This window comes from Pan troglodytes, chromosome 1, assembly GCF_028858775.2.
Source record: "Pan troglodytes isolate AG18354 chromosome 1, NHGRI_mPanTro3-v2.0_pri, whole genome shotgun sequence".
Classification (NCBI taxonomy): domain Eukaryota; kingdom Metazoa; phylum Chordata; class Mammalia; order Primates; family Hominidae; genus Pan; species Pan troglodytes.
Genome location: NC_072398.2, coordinates 202,543,775 through 202,569,520, shown reverse-complemented (window position 1 = coordinate 202,569,520; position 25,746 = coordinate 202,543,775). Strand labels below are relative to the sequence as shown.

At 40.2% G+C, this 25,746-nt stretch overlaps 1 protein-coding gene across 14 annotated transcripts in view; it reads left to right on the top strand.

Moving 5' to 3' along the window:
* Positions 1 to 25,746, top strand: part of PHACTR4 (phosphatase and actin regulator 4) — a 132,789-nt gene that overhangs the window by 48,077 nt on the left and 58,966 nt on the right. For 2 of the 14 annotated variants that reach the window (XM_063803964.1, XM_063803985.1), the window contains exon 3: positions 16,943 to 17,058. The exons of 8 other annotated variants lie outside the window; for them this stretch is intronic. Coding sequence is in view for 2 of the 6 variants with exons in the window: in XM_009451929.5 (XP_009450204.1) it covers positions 22,373 to 22,418 (46 nt within the window). In the remaining 4 variants the exon portion in view is untranslated. Of the gene's footprint in view, positions 1 to 16,942; positions 17,059 to 21,982; positions 22,477 to 25,746 lie in introns of those variants that run through there. 4 more of the 14 variants (XM_009451929.5, XM_063803973.1, XR_010154670.1 and 1 more) reach the window with 4 other exon arrangements.

Sequence of the window (25,746 nt, the reverse complement as noted above, 5' to 3'; positions counted from 1 at the left end):
ATCACTTGAAGCTCAAAATATGCCAGTAACATAGTCCTTCCCTCCCTCCTCTTTAAGAATGAAAGACAAAATACAAGCTTAATTAGTTTTGAGGTCCTCGGGGTGTAGGAGTTAAATTCCTCCAGTATTACGTGATGCCAAAATTGATGCTAGTTCCATTTTTTTTCCTAGTGGTCTTGATGAGAAATTTAATATAGCATTATTATAAATATATATTAAATATCCTCTGTCATCTTATTTCCTGAAGGGGTATAAAGGTCAACATGTTTTTACTGTTACATCCTACCCACTGCCCAGTAGTAAACACACAATACATATCTGTATGTGTTTCTTCCAGTGGTTTTAATTTTTCTGCATAAGATAGAATTACCAATCTTAAGGAAAATAGAGTACACAGACACCAAATTCTGTGAACCTGAATAACAGATATTATGTAATTATTTTTTCTGTCAGTAGAAAAAGATGAGCTGTAATAGTAGTAGTAGAAGCCTGGAAAGGCAGTAATGCTGACATTCTGGACTATTGCCTGTGTCCTCTCACCACTTTTTATCACTTCTGACTATGTCTTACTCCCAGAAAATCATAGCAAGTGGGATAGGTTGACTAAATGCATGGACTGGTTTCCATCTGAATTTATTGCTGCAAACTGAGCCCTTATCAATGTGTCATGCACCCTGGACAGACGGTGATATATGTCATACAAATGTTTTCTTCCAGCCTGTGGCTTGTCTATTTGCTTTCAGAGGCTTTTAAAGTAATGCAATCCAATTTAATCCATTTTCTCTTTTATAGTTCATAATTTTTGTGTTTTCTTGAAGAAATCTTTGCTTGACCAAAGATTAGGTTTTATTTTAAGTTGTTGATTCTTTTTGAGTTAATTTTTAGATATGGTACAAAGTTGGAAATATTCTCCTTTGTCCACTGAATTACCTTGACACCCTGTTGAATTCCTGATGAAACTGGTAATTTTCTTTCTTGCTTTTTTTTTCTTTTTTTTTGCTGTTCCCCCCTTCCTTCCCCCCGAAATGGGTAATTTTCTAGGAAAATATAATTTGCCAAAGGAACTCAAGAAATAAAAATCCTATGTAGACTAGTGTTAAAATGTGATTAGGCCAGGGGTTTTGTGGACAATTTAATTCATGTTGATGAAGCAGATGATTGCAGTAGTCCCTCCTTATTTGCGGGGGATATACCAAGACCAAGAATGCCAGTGGATCCCTGAAATCATGGATAATACTGAACCCCAATATGTACTGTTTTTTTCCTGTATATACATACATACATATGTACCTGTGATAAAGTTTGGATTATAAATTAGGCACAGTAAGAATTTAATAACAATAACTAATAATAAAATAGAGCAAATAAGTAAAACAAAGATTACTTGAACACAAGTACTGCAATACCGCCACAGTTGATATGGCAACTGAGATGGCTGCTAAGTGATTAACAGGCAGTGAACACATACGGTGTGGATATGCTGGACAAGGAGATGGATGATTCACACCTGGGCAGGACAGAGCAGGATGGCATGAGATTTCATCATGATACTCAGAGTGGCACATGATTTAAAACTTACAAGTTATTTATTTCTAGAAATTTTCCATATTATATCTTTGGACTGCGGTCAACCACAAGTAACTGAAACTGCAGAAAGTGAAACCACAGATAAGAGGGGACAGCTCTATAATGCTATATCAATCAGTATAGCAGAGAAAAAGAAAGTATACCTGTTTATTTTATAAAGTTGGCAAAATCTTGATAACTAAAAGCTGACAGTCTGGGCATAGTGGCTCATGCCTCTAATCTCAGTCCTTTGGGAGGCCCATACGGGAGGATTGCTTGAGCCCAGGAGTTCAAGAACAGCCTAGGCAACATTGGGAGACCCTACAAAAAAAAAAAAAAAAAAAAGACACAAGAATCTTTTAAAAAGTTAGCCAGGTATGGTGGCACACATCTATAGTCCCAGCTATTTGGGAGGCTCAGGTGGGAGGATTGCTTGAGCCCAGGAGGTCAAGGCTGCAGTGAAATGAGATTGTGCCACTGCACTCCAGCCCGGAGGACAGAGCATGGCCCTATCTCTAAATAAATAAATGCTGACAAAGATAGTAGAAAAATACATTTGTCCGGCTGGGTGTGGTGGCTCATGCCTATCCCAGCACATTGGGAAGCCAAGGCAGGCAGATCACATGAGGTCAGGAGTTTGAGACCACACTGCCCAACATGGCGAAAGCCTGACTCTACTAAAAATACAAAAACAAATTAATAATAATAATAGCTGGGCGTGGTGGCAGGCACCTGTAACCCCAGCTACTTGGGAGGCTGAGGCAGGAGAATCATCTAAACCTGGGAGGCAGAGGTTGCAGTGACTCAAGATTGCGCCACTGCGCTCTGGACTGGGTGACAGAGCAAGACTCCATCTCAAAAACAAAAAACAAAACAAAACAAACAAACAAATACATTTGTTCTATTCCACTTAATACAGCTGTAGAAAGTCTATATAAATTACATGTAGATTAAATCCAACAAATCATTATTTTTTCTTATTACAAAAACAATATATATTTCTTTGAGAAAAATGAGAAAATATGGCATAAAGGAGAAAATTTTAAGGCCAGGTGCAATGGCTCATACCTGTAATCTCAGGACTTTGGGAGGCTGAGGCAGCGGATCACCTGAGGTCAGGAGTTCGAGACCAGCCTGGCTAATATGGTGGAAACCTGTCTCTACTAAAAATACAAAATTTAGCCGGGCATGATGGTGTGCGCCTGTAGTCCCAGCTACTTAGGAGGCTGAGACAGGAGAATTGCTTGAACCCTGGAGGCAGAGGTTGCAGTGAGCTGAGATTGTGCCACTGCACACCAGCCTGGGTGACAGAGAGAGACTCCATCTCAAAAAATAAAAAAAGGAGAAAAATTTAAATCATTTGACCTTTCTATCCATTGGTAATTACTAATAACATTTTGATATATCTACTTTTATGATTTTTTTCTAGGGAAGTTTTCTATGTACAGTAGTTACATTTTTTAACATGCCAATTTATAGCTAGCTGTTTTTTGCTTGTTTGGTGCCCGCCCCCATGCCCAGCTAATTTTTTTGTATTTTTAGTAAAGACAGGGTTTCACCATGTTGGCCAGGCTGGTCTCGAACTCCTGAAATTAAGTAATCCACCCGCCTCGGCCTCCCAAAGTGCCAGGATTACAGGCGTGAGCGACCGTGGCTGGCCTGTTTTTTTCCCCATTTGATATGTCAAATCTATAAATATATTGAAAGAATATGACCCAAGAGGATTTATTGCAATATCTAAGGATTATATAGATATATTATCACTTTACACATATATATACACACACACATAAAGTATAAATATATATGTGTATATATAAAGTGTAAAAAACATATATAAAGCGATACATGTATGTGTGTGTGTATAGATACACACACACACTTTTTTTGAGATGAAGTCTTACTCTGTCGCCCAGACGGGAGTACTGGCGACAGGTGGGAGTACTCGATCTCAGCTCACTCAAACCTCTGCCTCCTGGGTTCAAGCGATTCTCCTGCCTCAGCCTGCTGAGTAGCTGGGACTATAGGTGAGCAGCCACCATGCCTGGCTAATCTATAAATAGTTACAAATTATTACCTTGATAGGTCAAAAACTAGAACAAAAATGATATGCTTGCTTATCTTTGTAGATGGGAAAATTCAACTCTTCTAGTTAAAAGCTTTAGTTACCCTAGGAATAGGATAATGTATTTTTATTCTTAAATACTTAAATAATATCAACATCTGCATTTCTACCAAATTGATTTAAAAATTGATAACATTAAGACACATTTTATAAAGTAAAACTTGTTAGGTAAAGTCTCCTTTGACCACCTTTGTCTAGTGACAACCCATACATACCACGAATGTTGTGTATATCCTTCTAGTTCATTTTTTTCTGTTACAACATTGCTTACATACTTTGATAGGATCAAGACCAGTTCTCTAGGCCAGATGCAGTGGCTCACACCTGTAATCCCAGTGCTTTGGGAGGCTGAGGCAGGCAAATCGTCTGAGCGCAGCCTGAGCAACATTGTGAGACCCCATCTCTACAAAAAATACAAAAATGAACTGTGAGTGGTCTCGCAGTACTGTGGTCCCAGCCACTCAGGAGGCTGGGAGAATCACTTGTGCCTGGGAGATTGAGGCTGCAGTGAGCCATTGATATGGGTAGGCCTTGTCTTCCCACCCAGATCTCATCATGAATTGTAAACCCCATAATGCCTATCATCCCCACGTGTCAAGGTAGAGACCAGGTAGAGGTAATTGAATTATGGGGGCAGTTTACCCCATGCTGTTCTCATGATACTGAGTTCTCACAAGATCTGATGATTTTATAAGGCGCTCTTCCCCCTTCACTCAGCCCTTCTCCTTCCTGCCACCTTGTGAAGAAGACACCTTGCTTCTCCTTCACCTTCCACCATTGTGGTAAGTTTCCTGAGGCCTCCCCAGCCATGCTGAACTGTGACTCAATTAAACCCCTTTCCTTTATAAACTACCCAGTCTTGGGCACTTCTTTATAGCAGTGTGAGAACAAACTAATACAAGCCATGATTGTGCCACTGCACTCCAGCCTGGCTGACAGGATGAGACCCTGTCTCAAAATAAAAGAGGATTGTTATCTATAGAAAATCTAAAGGAGTTATTTACAATAACAACCCAAATTATAAAATACCTAGGAGTGACCTCAGCAACATAGCCCATATGATAAAACTAGAAGTGTGCTGTAGATAAATAAATAGATCCATTATGTCAAGTAATGGGAAAAACTGGAAAAATTATTGGTGTCATTTATTCCTAAATTTATTATATATGTTTAATACAACATTAATAGTTGAAGAGAACTTACATTAGCTTTTGATATTTGACAAAGTGATTATCAAATATAACTTAGAAAAAAATTAAAGCTAAGAAGTTAACAAACTCCCGTTTTTAATGGGTTTATGATGCCAGTTTGGTCACACTAAGTTTTGTAAGGTCTTGGGTGTATTTTTGGACTTTATGTTTTTTTCTGTTGAACAGTTTGTCAGTTTTTGTACCAGTTCTACAATGTGTTTATTACTACAGTCAAAACAACATCACTGGCTGGCTTCTGCATGTCCTATCTTGTTCAAAATGACCTTTCATGATCAGAGCTTTGAGTTGACCCAAAGGCAGGGTAATTTTTACAAGATTACTGTTTGAAACGTCAATGAAACCAGAGCACATGGGCATGTGCACATATATACACACACATACACACTCACATGTTATAATTGAGGTTTCCATTGAATGAAAGTAATGGTAGTATAATGGACCATCTTGTAGATGGTGCTGATGGCCTCTAATCCTCGTTGAAGATTCGTGGGTTTTTTGTTTTTTTTTTTTGATTCCTCATCAAACCAGTGTTTTATCTTGCGGTAGCCAGAGTAACATCATATCAGATTGTAATCTATAACTATAGCTTTCCTTTTTACTATTGCATAAAAAGATTAATATTATATTTGACCTCTTTAAGAATTTTTAGATTTCTTATTTAGGTTTCCTTTAATGCTGCTGTATTCTGTTTCTTTTCATTGATTTCTTAAAATAATTTAGATGCTCTAAAAGGTAGGCCTGGCTGCTTTATTTTGTCCATTTCCCTGCACAGGGTGAGTCAGTCTTTTCCTCACTTCAGTTTAGAGCTCAGTAATCAAAGGGCACAAATAGCAAGAAGGCTTAAGAATTATGTCTTAAATAGTATAAGACAAAAGTGGCACCAAAGGAAGGACATTCCTGCTAGGATGGGGAGCTTGGCTTAATGCTAAAAGTGTGCATTTGTTTAGTTCTGGTTATAATCTCATAATACATCCAGGATACATGGCTTAATGTTGGTTTCAGTGAAGGCCAGTTACTATCCTAACCCCACCCCAAAGGTGAATGATGGATGGATGTATGATTGGCTGACTGAATGGCTTATTAATTCATTCAGTAAATTTTTGTTGGCTCACTGCCCTAACTGCCATGCAGGAAAAAGATGAGTAAGTTACATTTTCAGCTCTCAAAGAGGAGATCGAGAACTTTTAATGTGAGACAGAGTGAAGTTATTTTATACAAATAAAAATACTTGTGTTATTGGAATTTCCTGCCATGTTATTCAGCATGATTTGTACTTGTGGAAATTATTAAAACTTAATTGTATAGCATGTGTAGTCAGCCCTCTGTTTCTGAGGGTTTCACATCCATGGATTTAACCAACCACAGATTGAAAATGCTTGGGGAAAAAATAATAATTATACAACAATAAATGATAATGCAATTTTTAAAAAATACAGTATAAAAACTTTACATCACATTTACACTGTTAGGTATTATAAATAATCTAGAGAAGACTAAGTATTATGGAGGATGTGTATAAGTTATATGTAAACACTTTGCCACTTTATATAAGGGACTTAAACATCCATGGATTTTGGTGTCCAAGGAGAGTCCTGGAACCAATCCCCCTTGGATACTGAAGGATGACTGTATTTCCCTTCTTTTCCTTTACTTTTTATTTTTAAGGCTAGTCAAATGAAGCAGTGGGAGGGGAGAAGGAACAAAGAAATCTGTAAGTGGTTGTGATCAATTAGTTGTAAACCCCACTGCATTCTGACCAGCCCATATTTCTTTTCCTATATCTGTGTTCTTTGAACAGTTTAGTGGCGATTTCTTTAGGGCAAGTTTTTTGTTTTACTGTGTTTGTTTTGTATCTAAAAAGAGAATTTGGTGACCCTGGGGAAATAGGTAAAAACTAGAGACTTCTTTTTTTGAGACAGAGTCTCACTCTGTCGCCAGGCTGGAGTGCAGTGGTGCCATCTCAGCTCACTGCAACCTTCACCTCCCGGGTTCAAGCAATTCTCCTGCCTCAGCCTCCCAAGTAGCTGGGACTACCGGCGCATGCCACTGCGCCCAGCTAATGTTTTTGTAGTTTTAGTAGAGACGGGGTTTCCCCATGTTGACCAGGCTGGTCTCAAACTCCTGACCTCAGGTAATCCGCCTGCCTCCGTCTCCCAAATTGCTGGGATTACAGGCATGAGCCACCACACCTGGCCTAAAACTAGAGACTTCTTTACTACCTTAGAGAGTATAGATAGGGCTGGGCATGGCGGCTCATGCCTGTAATCCCAGCACTCTGGGAGGCGGGAGAATCCCTTGAGCCCAGGAGTTCAAGGCCTTTCTGGGGCAACATAGCAAGACCTTGTCTTGACAAAAAATAAACAAAATTAGCCAGGTGTGGTGGTGCATGCCTATAGTCCCAGCTATTTAAGAGGCTGAGATGGGAGGATTGTTTAAGCCAGGGAGGTCGAGGCTGCAGTGAAGCATGATCATATCACTACACTCCAGCCTGGGCAACAGAGCAAGATCCTGCCTCAAATAAATAAATAAATAAATGAGTAAATAAATATCTTGCGCTCTCATAAAACATACTTGTACATTGCTAATAATAATGCTCCAAGTAGCGTAAGTATGGTTAAAAGGTTATATAAACCTGTGCTTCAGTAATTTTGGGTTTCTCATGAAAGACTATGGCTTGAGAGTTTTTGTTGTATATGTAGGTTTATGGTGTAGCAAAGAATGGAGACTGAGATCCAGATTACTTAGATATGAATCCTAACTTTGCCAGTTTTTAACTTAGACCAGTTTACTCCTATGTGACTCAGTTTCCTCATATATAAAATGGGGATAATAAATGCTGTCTTGCTCATAGACTTGTAAGAATTAGACAAGTTAGTATATGTAAAATATTTAGAATAATCGTTGGGATTATAACACACGTTCAATTCATGTTAGCTATTATTATTCATAGAGAATTGGGAGAAGGAATACTTGGGAAGTTGAATTTAGTTTACTTTCTAAGTTTTAGCTTTCTTCAAATCTTTTCACACATAACAGAGTAGATAAATTTGAACTTAACTTTATTTTATTTATGTTCTAATTTTTCAGATACCAGTTTTTACCATTTAGGGAAATGATCAGAAACCAGGAAACATAAATCAAGGAGAGAAGAAATAGAGACCAGAAATCAGCTTTGAGTGATTAAAAACTGGTAGTGCTGCAGTTTTGTCCTTCTAAGTGTTTCTTACTAGAAAACACTTCAGTTCTTACGGAACTAGAAAAGCAGAGCTATTTTTTAAAATTATTAATTAATTAATTAATTTATTTATTTTTATTTTTGAGGCAGGGTCTCACTCTGTTGCCCAGACTGGAGTACAATGGTATGAACACGGCTCACTGCAGCCTTTACCTCCTGAGTTCAAGTGACCCTCCTGCCTCAGCCTCCTGTGTAGCTGGAACCACAGGCATATGCCACCACTCTCGACCTTGTTGCCTAGGCTGGTCTCCACCTCCGGAGCTCAAGCAATCTTCCCACCTCAGCCTTCCAAAGTGCTAAGATTACAGGCGTGAGCCACCATATCCAGCTGAAGAGCTATTTTCATTTATTTTTATTTTTAAATTTTATTTATTATTTTTTTTTAGTCAGAGTCTCTCTGCCACCCAGGCTGGAGTGCAGTGGCACCATCTCAGCTCACTGCAACCTCCGCCTCCTGGGTTCAAGCAATTCTCCTGCCTCAGCCTCCCAAGTAGCAGGGACTACAGGCACATGCCACCACACTTGCCTAATTTTTTCTATTTTTAGTAGAGATGGGGTTTCACTGTGTTAGCCAGGATGGTCTCGATCTCCTGACCTTGTGATCTGCCCACCTCAGCCTCCCAAAGTGCTGGGGTTACAGGTGTGAGCCACCGTGGCTGGCCTATTTTTTTGTTGTGTTATTTTTTGAGATGGAGTCGTGTTCTGTCGCCCAGCTTGGAATGCAGTGGCGCAATCTAGGCTCACTGCAACCTCTTCCTCCCAGGTTCAAACAATTCTCCCTGCTTCAGCCTCCTGGGAACCTGGGGTTACAGGCATGCACCACCACCCCGGCTAATTTTTGTATTTTTAGTAGAGATGGCATTTTCACTGTTGCTCAGGCTGGTCTTGAACTCCTGACCTTAGGTGATCCACCTGCCTTGGCCTCCCAAAGTGCTGGGATTATAGGCATGAGCTACCACGCCCAGCCTTATTTTTTAAATTGTATTTATTTATTTATGTATTTCTTTATTTTGCGACAGAGTCTCACTGTCACCCAATCTGGAGTGCATTGGCACGATCTTCAGCTAACTGCGGCCTCCACCTCCCAGGGTCAAGCAGTTCTCCTGCCTTAGCCTCCCCAGTAGCTGGGACTACAGGCATCCACCACCACACCCAGCTAAGTTTTGTATTTTCAGTAGAGACAGGGTTTCACCATGTTGGCCAGGCTGGTCTCAAACTCCTGACCTCGTGATCTGCCTGCCTTGGCCTCCCAAAGTGCTGGGATTACAGGAGTGATCCAAGCCTGACAACAACAAAGTGCTTTTGAATTACTGGCTTGAAGAGGTTTGATATAAACACTATTTATATAGTCATCCTAGTTCTTCTACAGGAATTTTTGTTGAGTCGTAGTGTAACTAGGTGTTCATTACTGAGAATTTTTATTTAGTGGAGAATAAAGGCTATATTCTCCTATTCATGTACTGGAATGATATTGTTTAAGGAGATTTCTTGTTAGGAATTTCTGCATCACTTTTACAAATGTTATAGCTAGCTGTCATCAGACACATACTGTGTTCCCACTGGATATCTAGTGTTGGTAATATTCAGGTTTCTTTCTCACTCACTTAAAGTGAATATTGAGGGCCAGCCGAATTAGGAAGAGTTGTGAAAGAGAGAGAAGGAAGAATAATTGGCAGTGGCTAATAGTCATCTCTTTGAGTCACTAGTCATAGTCACATGTTTCAAACCTCTGTGATGTGGGCTCCTTGATTTCTGACTAGTTTCTACACATCAGTGATACCTCTTGATTCCTTAATAGATGTCAACTGGGCCGGGCGCGGTGGCTCACGCCTGTAATCCCAGCACTTCGGGAGGCAGAGGTGGGTGGATCACCTGAGGTCAGGAGTTCGAGACCAGCCTGACCAACATGGTGAAACCCTGTTTCTACTAAAATAAAAAATTAGCCAGGCGTAGTGGCAGGCGCCTGTAATCTCAGCTACTCAGGAGGCTGAGGCGGGAGAATCGCTTGAACCTGGGCGGCGGAGGTTGCAGTGAGCTGAGATCACACCACTGCATTCCAGTCTGGGCAACAGAGCGAGAAACCTTCTCAAAAAAAAAAAAAAATTGTGAATATAAATAGTCCAATAGTTTGAAACTAAATAAAATGAAACTTTTATTTAGCTGTGAAGATTTCTTCAGCGCATACTACCAATAGTAGTTGGTACTATGAAAAACAGATAACACATGCTGATGAAACGTGGAATTGGGAGGCCAGGCATGGTGGCTCACGCCTGTAATCCCAGTACTTTGGGAGGCTGAGGCAGGTGGATCATGAGGTCAGGAGATCAAGACCATCTGGCTAACACAGTGAAACCCCATCTCTACTAAAAATACAAAAAAAAAAACAATTAGCCAGGCGTGGTGGTGGGCGCCTGTAGTCCCAGCTACTCGGGAGGCTGAGGCAGGAGAATGGCGTGAACCCGGGAGGCGGAGCTTGCAGTGAGCCAAGATTGCACCACTGCACTCCAGCCTGGGCGACAGAGCGAGACTCCGTCTCAAAAAAAAAAAAAGAAACGTGGAATTGGTTCTTTGAGATACTCCGTTATTACTGGAAGACTTTTTTTTTTTTTTTTTAATAGAGACAAGATCTGCCCCAACTGGTCTCAAACTCCTGGGCTCAAGCAGTCCTCCCACCTTGGCCTCCCAAAGTGCTGGGATTACAGTAATGAACCTGGACTGTACCTGGCCTTGGAAGAATTCTGAGTGGGCTTTAAAAATCCTTTTAAGTTCAGCATGTCCAGTAGAACTTTCCGCAAAGATGGAAATGTTCTGTATCTGCCACTCTCCCATGTGTAGTCATATGTAGCTAGCTACTGAACACCTAAAATGTGGCTAGTAAAAGTGAGAGACTGAATTGTAAATTCTATCTCATTTTAATAATATAAATGTAAATAATCATGTGTGGCTAGTGGCCACAGTATTGGACAGTACACATAGATATTTGAGAACTGAGCAGCATGTTTGATAACCAATACTTCTCTACCAATGATTAAAATAATGTAATTCTTATTTACTTTTAGTATGCTTGGAAATGTTGCTTTTTGTTTTGCTGCCATTAGAACCAATAACAGTATAATATTTGGCCGGACGCAGTGGCTCACACCTGTAATCCCAGCACTTTGGGAGGCAGCGGGATGTGGATCACTTGAGGTCAGGAGTTTGAGATCAGCCTGGCCAACATGGTGAAACCCCGTCTCTACTAAAAATACAAAAATTAGCCAGGCATGGTGGTGCGCACCTGTAATCCCAGCTACTTGGGGGCCTGAGGCAGGAGAATCACTTGAACTCGGGAGGCGGACGTTGCAGTAAGCTGAAATTGCGCCACTGCATTCCAGCCTGGGCAACAGAGCGAGACCCTGTCTCAAAAAAAAAATAAAAAATAAAAAGCCTATAGTATTAGGAAGAAGACAGAGGAAGTTAATTTAGGAATGTGTTGTTTACTGCGGGTCTTCACTTATACATCATCTTCCCACTGAGGCCCTTCCGCTCACCCAGTTTATAATTTAGCACCCTCCCTTTCAGCCCACCTTATTTTCCTTTCCTCCCTTTTTTACTCTGTGGTACTTGTCACCATCTAATGTATGGGAAGAGGGCAGGGATTATTTTCCCCTGTTGTATTCACTGCTGTGTCCCAACACCTAGAATAATACCTGACACATTAGAGGTACTCAGCAAATATTTGTGGAGTGAATAAGTGAGGATTGTGGTTTCTCAATAATTATAATCTAATTCATTTAACACTTATTTTGCATATAGCAAGCATTGAGTTAGATTAGTTATATAGAGTACACTATGGTCACTACCCTTTCCATAGTAAAACATTTATTTCTTTGTGAGCTTCAAATCACTGACAAGAAAAAAATTTAGAAAACTAAAAACATTTCTTTGAACCATTATTTAAAACAGAATATTGAATCGGTTAAATCATTGGTTGGAAGGGACTTGGCAATGATTTGAATCAGTTGTCTGATGTCACATGGTGGTTTAAAGTTCCATCAGTGTCATTTACATCCTCTTCTCATTTCCCCTTTTCCTTCATCCCACAACATATGAACCTTTTGCTCACTTACTTTTTCTACATCTTCTCATCTCCATTCAGCTAGTTCTCACTTTCTTCTAGGCCTGCCTTTCCCACTGACTTTACTGGACCTTAAGGAACTCCTCAAATCCCTATCCAATATTAACTGAAACTTTCCTGTTGATTATGATTTCTTATAACTCCTTCCTCAGTTCCAGAATCTTCTCCCTATCCCCTGGGATATCCTCAAGAGCTTATTGGCCTGAAAACCAAAACTTGAAGAGAAAGCAACAAGGCAGAATCCCTATATCTCCAGTTTCTTTGAGTGTGATCTTTCATTTTGTGGAGCTGAAAGCCATCCTGCTGGCATTATTTCAGTTTATCTCGCTAATAAAAGTCCAACATATTGTAGGTTTTAAACATATACATTACTTCATGCCTACCATTATTGAGAGAAGAAGAGATAATGTAGCTTCTGTGACATAAAAGCATGACAGAACCTCTCCAGTTTTTCCTAAAGAACTGTGTGGTTTAATTTAAACTATTGGGGAGGTGGGGTTCATTTATATAGAGAATCTAAATGGAAGGAGAGGAGCCAAAATATATTAAGCACCTCTAATCATTAGGTAGTCTGTGGAAATTTTTCTTATTTAATCCTCATAACTTTATGAGCAGTTTTCTTCATTTTACAGATGTGTAAACTGAAGTGCATGTAAGTGAAGTAACTTTCCAGAGTAACCTAATCAGTAAATGGGAAAGCTGAGATTTTACATAGTTATATGACTGTAAACCCTGTGCTTTTTTCCATTGGTAAGCCATGCTGCCTTCTAGAAGTGGAGGCAAGGGAGGGAACAAGAGTTACAGCGTTTGATGTAGAATAGGAGGCAGTTTGTTTGTTTTTCGCATCCAGTGAGCTAGCCACAGAAATAAACCAGTATTATTTGTGGTAAGTGGCATGAGTATCTGGTGATTCCAGTGGCCCTGCCTTAACTTTAACCTTCTGTCGCTTTCAGCCTGTTCTTCAGGCTAGTTCACATGAAGTACAAACACTTCCTACTAAGGATCTTGAGCCTCACAGTTGTGATTAAATGAGGGAGTATGTGAAGGTTCATATGACAAATCTATCTCCTTTCTTACTACTTGCAAAGCAGTATGTTCTCAAAAACCACATGAACATACCATTTTTTCCCCACAAAAGTAAGAGTTTCACAGCAGCTCCCAGGATTGTGTGGAATGATAGAGTAGTCTATGGTCTCAACGTTTTTTCTGGCCTCCGTGAGAAAAGTTCCACTGTTGGAGGTCAGAAGAAATGTAGAGATGATGGGCTATTCTATCCATGGTAGAATAGTGGATGAATAGCCTACCTTGGATGAATATAGTGGATGAATATTCTGCCAGGGTAAAATAGTCTATGGTAGAATAGAATCTCTGAGAAAAGCTTAAAATCAAAGAATGCTGTTTCTTTCCTTATACTCAAGATTAATAATACTCGGTGCATGTATACTGTACATCAAATGTGACAAGCATTGAGAGTTTAAGGATAAATACATCATGGGCCCTGCCCACAAGGAATTTCCAGCTTAATTGAGAAGTCTGAAGATTACTGCATTTCAGGCTGGTGTACTTAATAACAGAGTATGATAACTTAGGCACTATGCCAACATATACTGGTAGGTGTAAGTGTGTCTAGCTTTGTCCTGAGGTCAGAGAAAAAAACTTTTTTTTGGTGGTGTGTCCAGAAAACCATAGTTATGATTAGCTCTTTACCTCTCCTGTATTATCCCTTGATGCTTGTACCTTTTTCTCACTTCTGTCATCCCTCCTATGGCTGACTCTTTCAGGTACTTTTTTTTTTTTTTTTTTTTGAGACAGAGTCTCGCACTGTCACCCAGGCTGGAGTGCAGTGGCGTGATCTCGGCTCACTGCAAGCTCCGTCTCCCAGGTTCACGCCATTCTCCTGCCTCAGCCTCCAGAGTAGCTGGGACTATAGGCACCCGCCACCATACCAGGCTAATTTTTTTTGTATTTTTAGTGGAGATAGGGTTTCACCATGTTAGCCAGGATGGTCTCGATCTGCTGACCTCGTGATCTGTCCACCTCGGCCTCCCAAAGTGCTGGGATTACAGGCATGAGCCACCGCGCCCGGCCTTCCAGACAGTTCTTAATGGATGGGTAGGAATTTGCCAAATATATCTAGGAGAGAAATTCCTGGTGAAGGGAGCAATTTGTACAAATAGATGAGAAATGAAGAGTTTGCAGATTACTAGCAAGGCTTTCTAATTTCCACATGTAGCTTGAGGCACATGTTATCAATTGTAGGATGTTACCTCCCTTAACTATCCAGTGCCAGCCAGCCTAGAGTAGATCATGGGGTAAAGAAAAGAAAGCTGCTCTTTCCCCTAATTATATATTCAGAGGTTGAAAATTAGTCTTTGATGTGAATATGTATTTGTGTGATTTGCTAGTAATTTCTGTTGGTCATCATGTCCTAGAGGAAAGTGACTTCTTCCTAACCCCTCACTGGAGTTTACCTCCCTCAGACATCTCAAGCCATAAGAAAGAAGTATGCTGAATTAAGCTGAGGGAGCTATAATTAAAATAGTCAAGAGCTGATTTTCCTAGGTAATCCAATTTGTACTCATACTTCAGCATAAAAATACATTTAATTTAAAGCATTCTACTCTTGTGATTGATCTTGTAAACTGTTTATTAAAAATATAGGCTGGGCACAGTGGCTCACTCCTGTAATCCCAGCACTTTGGGAGGCCGAGGCAGGTGGATCACGAGGTCGGGAGATTGAGACCATCTTGGCTAACACAGTGAAACCCTGTTTCTACTAAAAAATATAAAAAATTAGCCAGGCGTGGTGGCAGGCGCCTGTAGTCCCAGCTACTCGGGATGCTGAGGCAGGGGAATGGAGTGTATCCAGGAGGCGGAGCTTGCAGTGAGCTGAGATCGCGCCACTGCACTCCAGCCTGGGCCACAGAGCGAGACTCCGTCTCAAACAAAACAAAACAAAACAAAAAAATATATATATAAACATGGGGCTGGGTGCAGTGGCTCATGCCTGTAATTCCAGCACTTTGGGAGGCCGAGGCGGGTGGATCATGAGGTCAGGAGATCTAGACCATCCTGGCCTCCCAAGTAGCTGGGACTACAGGCACATGCCACCATGCCCAGCTAATTTTTGTATTTTTAGTAAAGACAGGGTTTCACCATGTTAGCCAGGATGGTCTTGATCTCTTGACCTCGTGATTCACCTGCCTCGGCCTCCCAAAGTGCTGGGATTACAGGCGTGAGCCACCACACCAGCCACTACAATACAATTTTTGTAGTGATTTTAAAACACCAAACACCACATTCCAAAAAGAACTCTGAGTCAGACACCAACAGTAAAAGCTTACTGTGATCTCAGTCTGTCTTTAGTAATGAAGCCCAATGACTAACATATAAGAAGACAATTCAAACTATACTTTGTTCAGGAAAAGGAAGATAAGGTCTTCCACATCTTCTGGATGGAACCTGGGAAAGATATTCCACAGTGTCTTACTGCTTATAAACAATTTTAACAAATCAGCATTAGCTTAATGGAGGGAAGGAACAATTCATGGCTTCCTGATGAGAAATTCAGTTCACATTTATGTGGCCTGCTTTGGAGCAACTTGTGCTGTTAGCTGATGATCTTAAGTTTCTCTGTTGAGCACTACCTGTGGAACTGTCCAAATCTAGGCTTTTAGGAAAATGATATCTTGGCCGGGCACAGTGGCTCACACCTGTAATCCCAGCACTTTGGGAGGCCGAAGTGGGCAGATCACGAGGTTAGGAGTTCGAGACGAGCCTGACCAACATGGTGAAACCCTATCTCTACTAAAAATACAAAAATTAGCTGGGCATGGTGGCGCACGCCTGTAATCCCAGCTACTCAGGAGGGTGAGGCAGGAGAATCACTTGAACCCAGGAGGTGGAGGTTGCAGGGAGCCAAGATCGTGCCACTGCACTCCAGCCCAGGTGACAGAGCGAGACTCTGTATCAAAAAAAAAAGAATATCTTTGGTATGCCCAGCAATTTATAGGTTATATGTGGTAATTAGAAAGAGTTCTTTAATAAAACAAGGAAGGCTTAGGTCGGGTGCAGTGGCTCATGGCTATAATCCCAGCACTTTGGGAAGCTGAGGCTAGAGGATCTCTCTCTCTTTTTTTTTTTTAAGTAAAACTTTAAATTTTTCTCCCACTAGGATCTCTTGAGTCCAGGAGTTTGAGACTGCCTGGACAACATAGTGTGACCCTGTCTCTATAAAAAAAACTTAAAAAATTAGCTGGGTGGGTGGCACATGCCTGAAGTTCTAGCTACTCCGGAGGCTGAGGTGGGAGGATTACTTGAGGCCAGGAGTTCCAGTGAGCTATGATCGCACCTCTGCACTCCAGCCTAAGTGACAGAGCAAGACTCTGTCTGTAAAAAAAAATAAAAATGAAAAAAGGCTCTCATTAGAGGGCTTTAAGTGCTGTCTAAATCTCAATGGTAGCCTCAATTCCTTTGCCTATTAAATCTTATTTTTCTAAGATGTTTTTTTTTTTGAGACAGGGTCTCACTGTGTCATCCAGGTCATCAATGGCACGATCTCAGCTCACCGCAACTTCGCATCCTGGGCTCAAACAATCCTTCTGCCTCAGCTTCCCAAGTAGCTGGGATCACTGGCATGTGCCACCATGCCTGACTAATTTTTGTATTTTTTTTTTTTTTTTTTGTAGAGATGGGGTTTTACCATGTTACCCAGGCTGGTCTTGAACTCCTGGACTCAAGCGACCCCCGCTTGGCCTCCCAAAGTGCTGGGATTAGAGGCGTGAGCCACTGCACCTGACCTAAGGTTTCTTGTTCTTTCCCTAAGTAAAACAGGAAGAGAATCACAAATTTTAATTCTGCTACTTCCCCTTGAGGGACTAAGCTGGGGAGAATAAGTACTCTAAAAAGGGAGTATCTTACTAGCTAACAAATAACAAGAGATAGCTGTCTACTTCTTACAAAGTTAAAGTGATTCTTCCTTTTACATTTCTAAAACATAATGCATGGAAGACTAAAATGAACTCAAGGCTTTATTGTTAATTTTAATGTCATTAGTGTGCCAGTATCGTCCTACCTTTCTGCTTGTCTACTTACCAATTAGCACAGAGTAAATACTGATTGTTAGAAGAAAAATGAAACATGATGGTCAGGGAACATGTGGTGTCTTGGCACATAGGCAACAGACTTAGCATTTCTTTCTTTCTTTCTTTCTTTTTTTGAGGCAGAGTCTCGCCCTGTCACCCAGGCTGGAGTGCACTGGCACAATCTCGGCTCACTGCAACCTCTGCCTCCCAGGTTCAAGCAATTTTCCTGCCTCAGCCTCCTGTGTAGCTGGTACTACAGGTGCCAGCCACCACACCCGGCTAATTTTTGTATTTTTAGTAGAGACGGAGTTTTACCATGTTGGCCAGGCTGGTCTCAAACTCCTGACCCTAGGTGAACCGCCCGCCTCGGTCTCTGAAAGTGCTGGGATTACAGGAGTGAGCCACTGCACCGGGCCTAGACTTAGCATTTCTTTTTATTTTGTTTTTTATTTTATTTTTTGAGACAGTCTCGCTCTGTCACCCAGGCTAGAGTGCAATGGTGCAGTCTTGGTCACTGCAACCTCTGCTTCCTGGATTCAAGCCATTCTCCTGCCTCAGCCTCCTGAATAGCTGGGATTACAGGTTTCCGCCACCACGCCCGGCTAATAATTGTATTTTTAGTAGAGATGGGGTTTCACCATGTTGGTCAGGCTCTTCTCGAACTCCTAATCTCGTGATCCGCCCACCTCGGCCTCCCAAAGTGCTGGGATTACAGGCGTGAGCCACTCCACCTGTCTAAATTTAGCATTTCTAAGAGATTAGTTGTAGAGCATGGACTTCCTTGGAAAATAAATATTTCTTTTGGAGCTTAAAAATTCTTGGCCATTTATACAAGAGCTTCAGTAAGTCCGGGAGTCAGAATAAGGATACCTGGATTTTAGTCCTGGCTCTGAGCAGGCATTTAACCTCTTGAACCTCAGTTTCCTCCTTCTGCAAAAAGTAGGAGATTGAAATTGAGCCAAAAGATTGCTAAGAATCTTTTCTTTTTTTTTTTTTTTTGAGATGGAGTTTCACTCTTGTCACCCCGGCTGGAATGCAGTAGCGCTATCTTGGCTCACTGCAACCTCTGCCTCCCAGGTTCAAGTGATTCTCCTGCCACAGCCTCCTGAGTAGCTGGTACTACAGGCACGTACCACCAAGCCCAGCTAATTTTTGTATTTTTAGTAGAGACGGGATTTCACCATGTTGGCCAAGATGTTCTCAATCTCCTGACCTTGCGATCTGCCTACCCTGGCCTCCCAAAGTGCTGGGATTACAGGCATGAGCCACTGTGCCCAGCCCCTTTCATTCTTTAAGTTTTATTGACACTCTCACAATATCGTAGAATCAGCAGTGAGCCATGCCAAGATTTGGCTTTTATTTTATTTTATTTATTAGAGACAGGGCCTTACTATATTGCCCAGGCTGGTCTCAAACTCCTAGGCTCGAGGGATCCTCCTACCTTCGCCTCTCCAAATGCTGGGATTATAGGAATGAGCCACTGTGCCTGGCCTTTTACATTTGGCAGGTTGTTTTTATTTTGGCATTTAAATTTGGCAGATGGTTTTAGCAGCTATACCTAGATCCATAAATCTATCTTGTTATACTCTTGTATGGTCATGTCTACATAAATTAGATTAGAAGGTGCTGTTTCTGGGCTGTGTGTGTGTATTTTCAATGTGCCCAGTTTGAACTTACCCAAATATTCAAGGTAATGCTTTTATCTGGGTCCTTCCATTTGCTTAATATTTCTATACACCAACTGGTTGTGTTCAGACTTTCTCTCTGGCCTGCTTCTTCCAACTTGCTCCCTGGAGTCATACTCTTGACCTGGCCTCTCCTTTCTCGATTTGCATTTATTGAGAGGTTTTCAGGTACCAGGAACATTACAAAGCACTTTATTTCTGTTCATGTCATTTAATCCTTACAAATTCCCTGTATTAACAATTTTTTTTTCTTCGAGACAGAGTCTCGCTCTGTTGCCCAGGCTGGAGTGCGGTGGCATGATCGTGGCTCCCTGCAACCTCTGCTTCCTGAGTTCAAGCGATTCTCATGCCTCAGCCTCCTGAGTACAGATCTGTGCCACCACTCCCAGCTAATTTTTGTATTTTTAGTAGTGCCAGGGTTTAACCATGTTGGCCAGGCTGGTCTCAAACTCCTGACCTCAGGTGATCTGCCTGCCTTGGCCTCCTAAAGTGCTGGGATTATAGGCGTGAGCCACCACGTCCAGCCTTGTACTAGTAATTGTTGTATACTTTTATAATACTAGAAAACTGAGACTTAGAGAGGTGAAGTAACTTGTCTAGTGTTAACACTTAATAAGTGGTAGAGCTGGAATTAAAATTTCAATCTGACTCCAAAGCTCATGCTCTTAAGCAATATACTGTTAGTTCCATGATGATGATGATGATGGTGATAACGATGTTGTTAATTACAATATGTTGAGCACCTCCTGAGTGCCAAGCAATGCATTGCCACCTTTTGCATTCCCATTTTACAATAGTGGAAACTGCTTTTGCTCATGGTCTGCTTTTAGGCTAATAAGTATAAGTACCTAGGTTCCAAAGTATTGGGCATTATTTAATTGTGCTTTCAGTGCATTTTTCCTTTTACTTTCTTTCCTGTTTTAATGGTCAACATCATAATGTTTTTCTAATTACTACCAATATTAACAATTTAATGTTGTCTGAATGTTTCTGTACTTTTTTCCCTTACTGATGCCTTAGCATTGAGGTTTTCTTATTTGTTACCTTTGCTGTTTTTTCTCTATCAAAAGCAGATAATGGGGCTAAGATAATAGAGAAGAGATTGTACCAAGGACAAGCTAAGTACGGGAAAGTTCAGGTGCTAGAAATCTTTCTGGGATCTCAGTTTGGAGAATAAAGATTTAAATGAAAAACTCCCATTTTTTGGTAGCTGTCTTTTTTTAAAAAATTATTTTAATTTTTTTTTTTTAGAGACAGGGCTCACTGTGTTGCCGAGGCTGGACTCAAACTCTTGGTGTCAAGTGATCCTCCCACCTCAGCCTCCTGAGTAGCTGAGACTACAGGTGCACGCCACTCCACCCAGTGGTAGCTGTCTTTTATTGAAGGAATATTAGGGCTTTGGTACTTACTAGCTTGGTGATATTAGACACAGGATTTGACCTTACTAGCCCTAGTTTTCTTATCTGAAAATAGGGTAAATAAATATACCTCACAATGCATGGTTAGTTGTGGTGATGATTAAATGCAGTAACAAGTGTAAAACTCCTTAATATATTACTCAGAATTGTTAGCTTCCTCTTTTACCTTCAGATGTTAGTGGAATAATCCAGGTTATGTGGAGGTTATGTTAAGGTTGTGTTATGTGTGTCTTTTTTACATTTAGAAAATTTAGTGTTAGTATACTAAATAAAAATTTATCAAGCTGTATCCTTAATATTTATGTACTTGGCTGTATGTAAGTTAGTTATGGATAAAAAAGGAAAAATCAATGTGCAAACTGGACGTTCATTTGCTGCATGTGATTAGCTGATCTTTCCATGTATTATGCCCAGCATGTAGGGCTACTCTTTGTAATTTTTTATTCCCCAAGATCATATGGAAATTATTGAGTTTTAGCAGGAAGAGATTATTATATAATACCTTCCAAATATTTATTTCGTTTATTGTTTTAGTAAGCAGATTTTCAGAAATATTTGTTTGTATTCTCAGAAAAGGTATATTCAATCCTAAAATATTGTTTCTAATGTTATTAATTCCCAGTACATAGATCTCACCTTGCTTTAGGCATGCCCACCTACAGGTAGGAAATAAAATTTTAGAATAAGCAGCATGTCTTAGTCTGTTCAGGCTATTATAACAGAATACTATAGACTGGGGGGCTTAAACAACAAACATTTCTTTCTTTCTTTTATTTTTATTTATTTATTTTTGAGACAGAGTCTTGCAGTGTTGCCTAGGCTGGAGTGCAGTGGTGTAATCACAGCTCACAACTCACCTCCTGGGCTCAGGCAATCCTCCCACCTCACCTCCCCTCCCTCCAGTAGCTGGGACTACTGGCACATGCCACCATGCCTGGCTAATTTTTAAATTTTTTATAGAGACAGAGTCTCATTATGTTACCCACGCTGATCTCGAGCTCTTGGGCTTAAGTAATCCTTCAGCCTTGGCCTCCCAAAGTGCTAGGATTACAGGCATGAGTCACCAGGCCCAGCCACAGACATTTATTTCTAACAGTTCTGGATACTGGGAAGTCCAAGGTCAAGGTGCCAGGAGATTGGGTATCTGTGAGGGCCTTCTTCCTGGTTTCCAGACAGTTGTCTTCTTGCGTAGCCTCGCATGATGGAAAAAGAGAACTCTCTGGGTCTTTTTTGATAAAGTACTAATCCTATTAGTGAGGGCTTTAAAACCCTCAATGACCTAATTATCTCCCAAAGAACCCATTTCCTATCACCATCACATTGGTTGTTAGAATTTCCATATATAAATTGTAAGGGGACACAAACATTCAGTCCATAACACAGTGAAATCTGATACTTTTGAGGTAAACCTGTGTCTAAAACACACCTTTGAATGGACTACTGTTCCTATTAGCCTTTTACTCAAAACCATCCTGGTGTTTTTGTGTGATTAAATTTGTAAATTCTTTGGTGTACTCTTGAGCAGGCTCCCTTTCTTCTGTGACTCAGAGCCTGGAGCGTTGCAGCCAAGCTCAAAAGTCAGGAACAGGGGGTGTGGACTTTTGGGCTATGCCAGTCAGCAGCCAGAATGTGGTTGGCAGTCTCCTCCCCTTCCTGCACTTCAGCTCTACACAGTGTGCATTCTGGAATGACAGGCATTCCTGTGTGAAGAGTGCCAGTGTGAAGACAGTTTTGTAAGAACTGCAAGTGCTCAGGCTGTATGGGAAACAGAAACTTCAGCAGATGAACTGACCTTATGCCATTTCCTGATGTTTGGCAGTGACACTGAAAGAGGATCGCATGTCCCCTCTTTATGTGGATTTATCTTTTATGAAAAGTTTGCTTTTGTCTGGGACAGTTTGTTGTCGTGAGATACATCAGACAGTATAATCATGGGGCAAGCTGATGTCTCCAGACCGGTAAATCCAGATGCAGTTGGTGAGTAATAGAAGGCAGAGAAACAGAAAATCTTGACAGAAGCAAGGCAGATTTACAGGTGAACTTGAGTATTTATGTGAAGTTAAACACGAGAATGTTGATGATCCCAACTTTGAAATGTTTATGTTTGTGAAGAATGAATGAAGTCATGCGGAACATGGCGAGAAACTTTAAAAAATTAAGTTTTTTAAAACTTAAAAACTTAAATTCAGTTTATTAATTTATCGCTCACAGTTTTGTTTTACTTGATCTCTTTGAAGTTTTTTATATTATATTGCTAAGGAATTATCTGTTAATTTCTTGCCGTTACTAAAGATAAATGCTACAGAAACTTATTTAGAATTCAGAGATATTTTGTTAGTATTTTACAAAACTTGGAAAATAGAACTGTTGACTTCTATAGACAGAACCACTTTTAAGAATTAAGTTTTTAGACTTAGTATACATTTTCCTAATAAGTCTCAGGCATTTTCCATTGCGCTAGTGTTTCCGTTTCTCTTAAGTCAACACTTTGATATAAACTTTTCTGAAGTTAGTACTTTACATTTGAAATGTTACTGTCTAAGGGATAGCTAGAGAGCAAGCTGATTGTGAGTATAGCTCAGAGTTTCAAATCTTCTATGTGAAATGGTAGTCACTTGTCACTGCAAGCTCATTTTCCTAATCTTGTAGGGTTTTATATAAGATGACAGTCATAAATTGGGAAAAACAGTTTTAAGCAGATGTTCATTAAAGGGTTGCTTAAGTATAAGCAAAACTAGGGAAAGCCTGTGAATCATTCCTGGACATTATAATATTTAAGAAAGATTTATACCTTCACTTTGATTTATGGAGCAGCAGAAAACATGTTCAGTCCTAGGCTGCATTTTTTGTTTTTTGTTTTTCAGAAACAAAAAATGTTGGTGACTTTAAAAAAAAGCATAAAGTGTGGAAACACAGGTTACACTCCCAAATGTTTCATAATGTAATGAGATTTTGTTTCTAAAGGTAGTATTTTCACCTGAGAGCTTCCTAGATGAAATATCTTCAGTATTTTTCATGTATTATTGAAACTGAGGCACATGGATCACAAAGTGAGTCATTCAGCAACAGATTTTCAGAACCGAAGTCAGGACTTGACTCACTTTACCTTGATCACTAGGGCTGTGTCTTTATCAATTCATTAACTCATTTTAAAAAATGAAATGTTTCATAAATAGAAAAAGGTATAAAGAAAAATATAAAGAATCATCTGGGGCCACTACCCAGCCTAACAGATGAAATTTAGAACATAAAGATAAACCTCACCCTATCCTCTTCTGCATTCCCTTCTGATGACATTTTGCTTCTTTGTTTCCAGAATTAAATACTCTCCTATGTTTGATAAATAACTCACTTTTGGACCGTAAATTCTCCTGTGGTTTCTACGCCAAACATTAGTTGTTTGTTAGCAAGTATAGTAAGGACTCAATGCTAGGCATTTATCTATGAGATGGAAATGAAAGGGCTTTGACAAACAATAAATTGTAAAGCAAGTAAAATTTAGTGGTGAGTGGTGGTATTTAAGAAGAATGTCCATCTAAGATCTATATACTGTATTAAAAACTTCATCTGAGGCCGGGCGCGGTGGCTCACGCCTGTAATCCCAGCACTTTGGGAGGCCAAGGCAGGCGGATCATGAGGTCAGGCGATCGAGACCATTCTGGCTAACACGGTGAAACCCCGTCTCTACTAAAAATACAAAAAAATCAGCTGGGCGTGGTGGCGGGCGCCTGTAGCCCCAGCTACTCGGGAGGCTGAGGCAGGAGAATGGCGTGAACCCGGGAGGCAGAGCTTGCAGTGAGCCGAGATCGTGCCACTGCACTCCAGCCTGGGCGACAGAGCGAAACTCAGTCTCAAAAAGAAAAAGAAAAAAAAAAAAGTTCATCCGAGTAACGTTTGGTATTTGTATGCTTCTGAAAAAAAGTAAGAATCAAATACATCAATTCTTTTTTTTTTTTTTTTTTTTTTTGAGACGGAGTCTTACTCTGTCGCCCAGGCTGGAGTGCAGTGGCTTGATCTCGGCTCACTGAAAGCGCCGCCTCCCGGGTTCACGCCATTCTCCTGCCTCAGCCTCCCGAGTAGCTGAAATTCATCAATTCTATTCCTACCAGTAGCCCTAATAAAAGACATTTGAGGAAGAAATAGAAATCAGGAGCTTAACTAAGGTTTTTATGTTTCCTCTGGATTTAATTTTGGGGTTTTATTTCCTATTACCTAGATAATAAGTAGTTGACTATCAGCAGTTTTCATGGACTGACTCCATTATTATGCTATTTATAATTCAGGATGTATTCTGTCTGAGCAGATCAGGACCAGGTTATGAAGGCTTAACTGAAAACCTTGAGAACTATACCAATTCCAATAAAGGTTTTCACCAAACAACAGTTTCTTAATTTAATTTTCAAAGCCTTTATGTGGGTAGCTGTTTGGAAAGTCTCACCATATTATTTGGAATGATAAATATACGAAGTAAATTAAAACCTAAATTATCTGTTTACTATTCTAGGCCTATAATACAGCACTTAGTTTTGAGCTTTGAAATTAATAGTACTAGGTTTAGCAAGTCAACTGATGCAAAACACATGAATGAATATATTGAATTGATTTATTATTACTTTCAGGCACTGTGAATAACATAGAGGCCCCTATGTAGATATTATTCATGTCTATGCCCTCAAGAAGTTTTCTTCTAGTTGAGAATTTAAAATATGAAAAAAGTATCCAAAATATTTGTAAAATTTTTTTAAAGATTAAGGCATACTGCTTTTTTTTTAATTAAATTAAAAAAATTTTTTTTTTACTTAAAAAATTTTTTTGTATGTGAAAACGGGGTCTCACTGTGGTGACCAGGCTGGTCTCGAACTCTAGCCTCAATTGATCCTCCCACCTCGGGCTCCCAAAGTGCTAGGATTACAGGTGTGAGCCACCAGTCCTGCAGTTAAAAAAAGGACCCACTGCTTTTTTTAAGTTAATTGATTCCCTTGACTTGTAATGGAAGGCCAGTGCTATTAACCAAAGAGTCTGCTTTCAAATAAATAACCTTTGCATGAGGACTCATATGCAAATTTATGAGATGTTATAACCATATCCAACCAGAGTTTCTACTGTAGGATCTTTCTAACAACTGGTGAACTGAGTATTTGAATGTGCATTAGGAATCTATGCTGTGGTATCCATTCAAGGAAATAAGTTCTCATCAGTTCATTGAAAAAAATTAAATAATATACGTTCATAGGAGAAGCATGTAGATTTATCTAGATAAAACATTGCAATCAGGGCAGAGTGCATTGGTTCGTGCCTATAATCC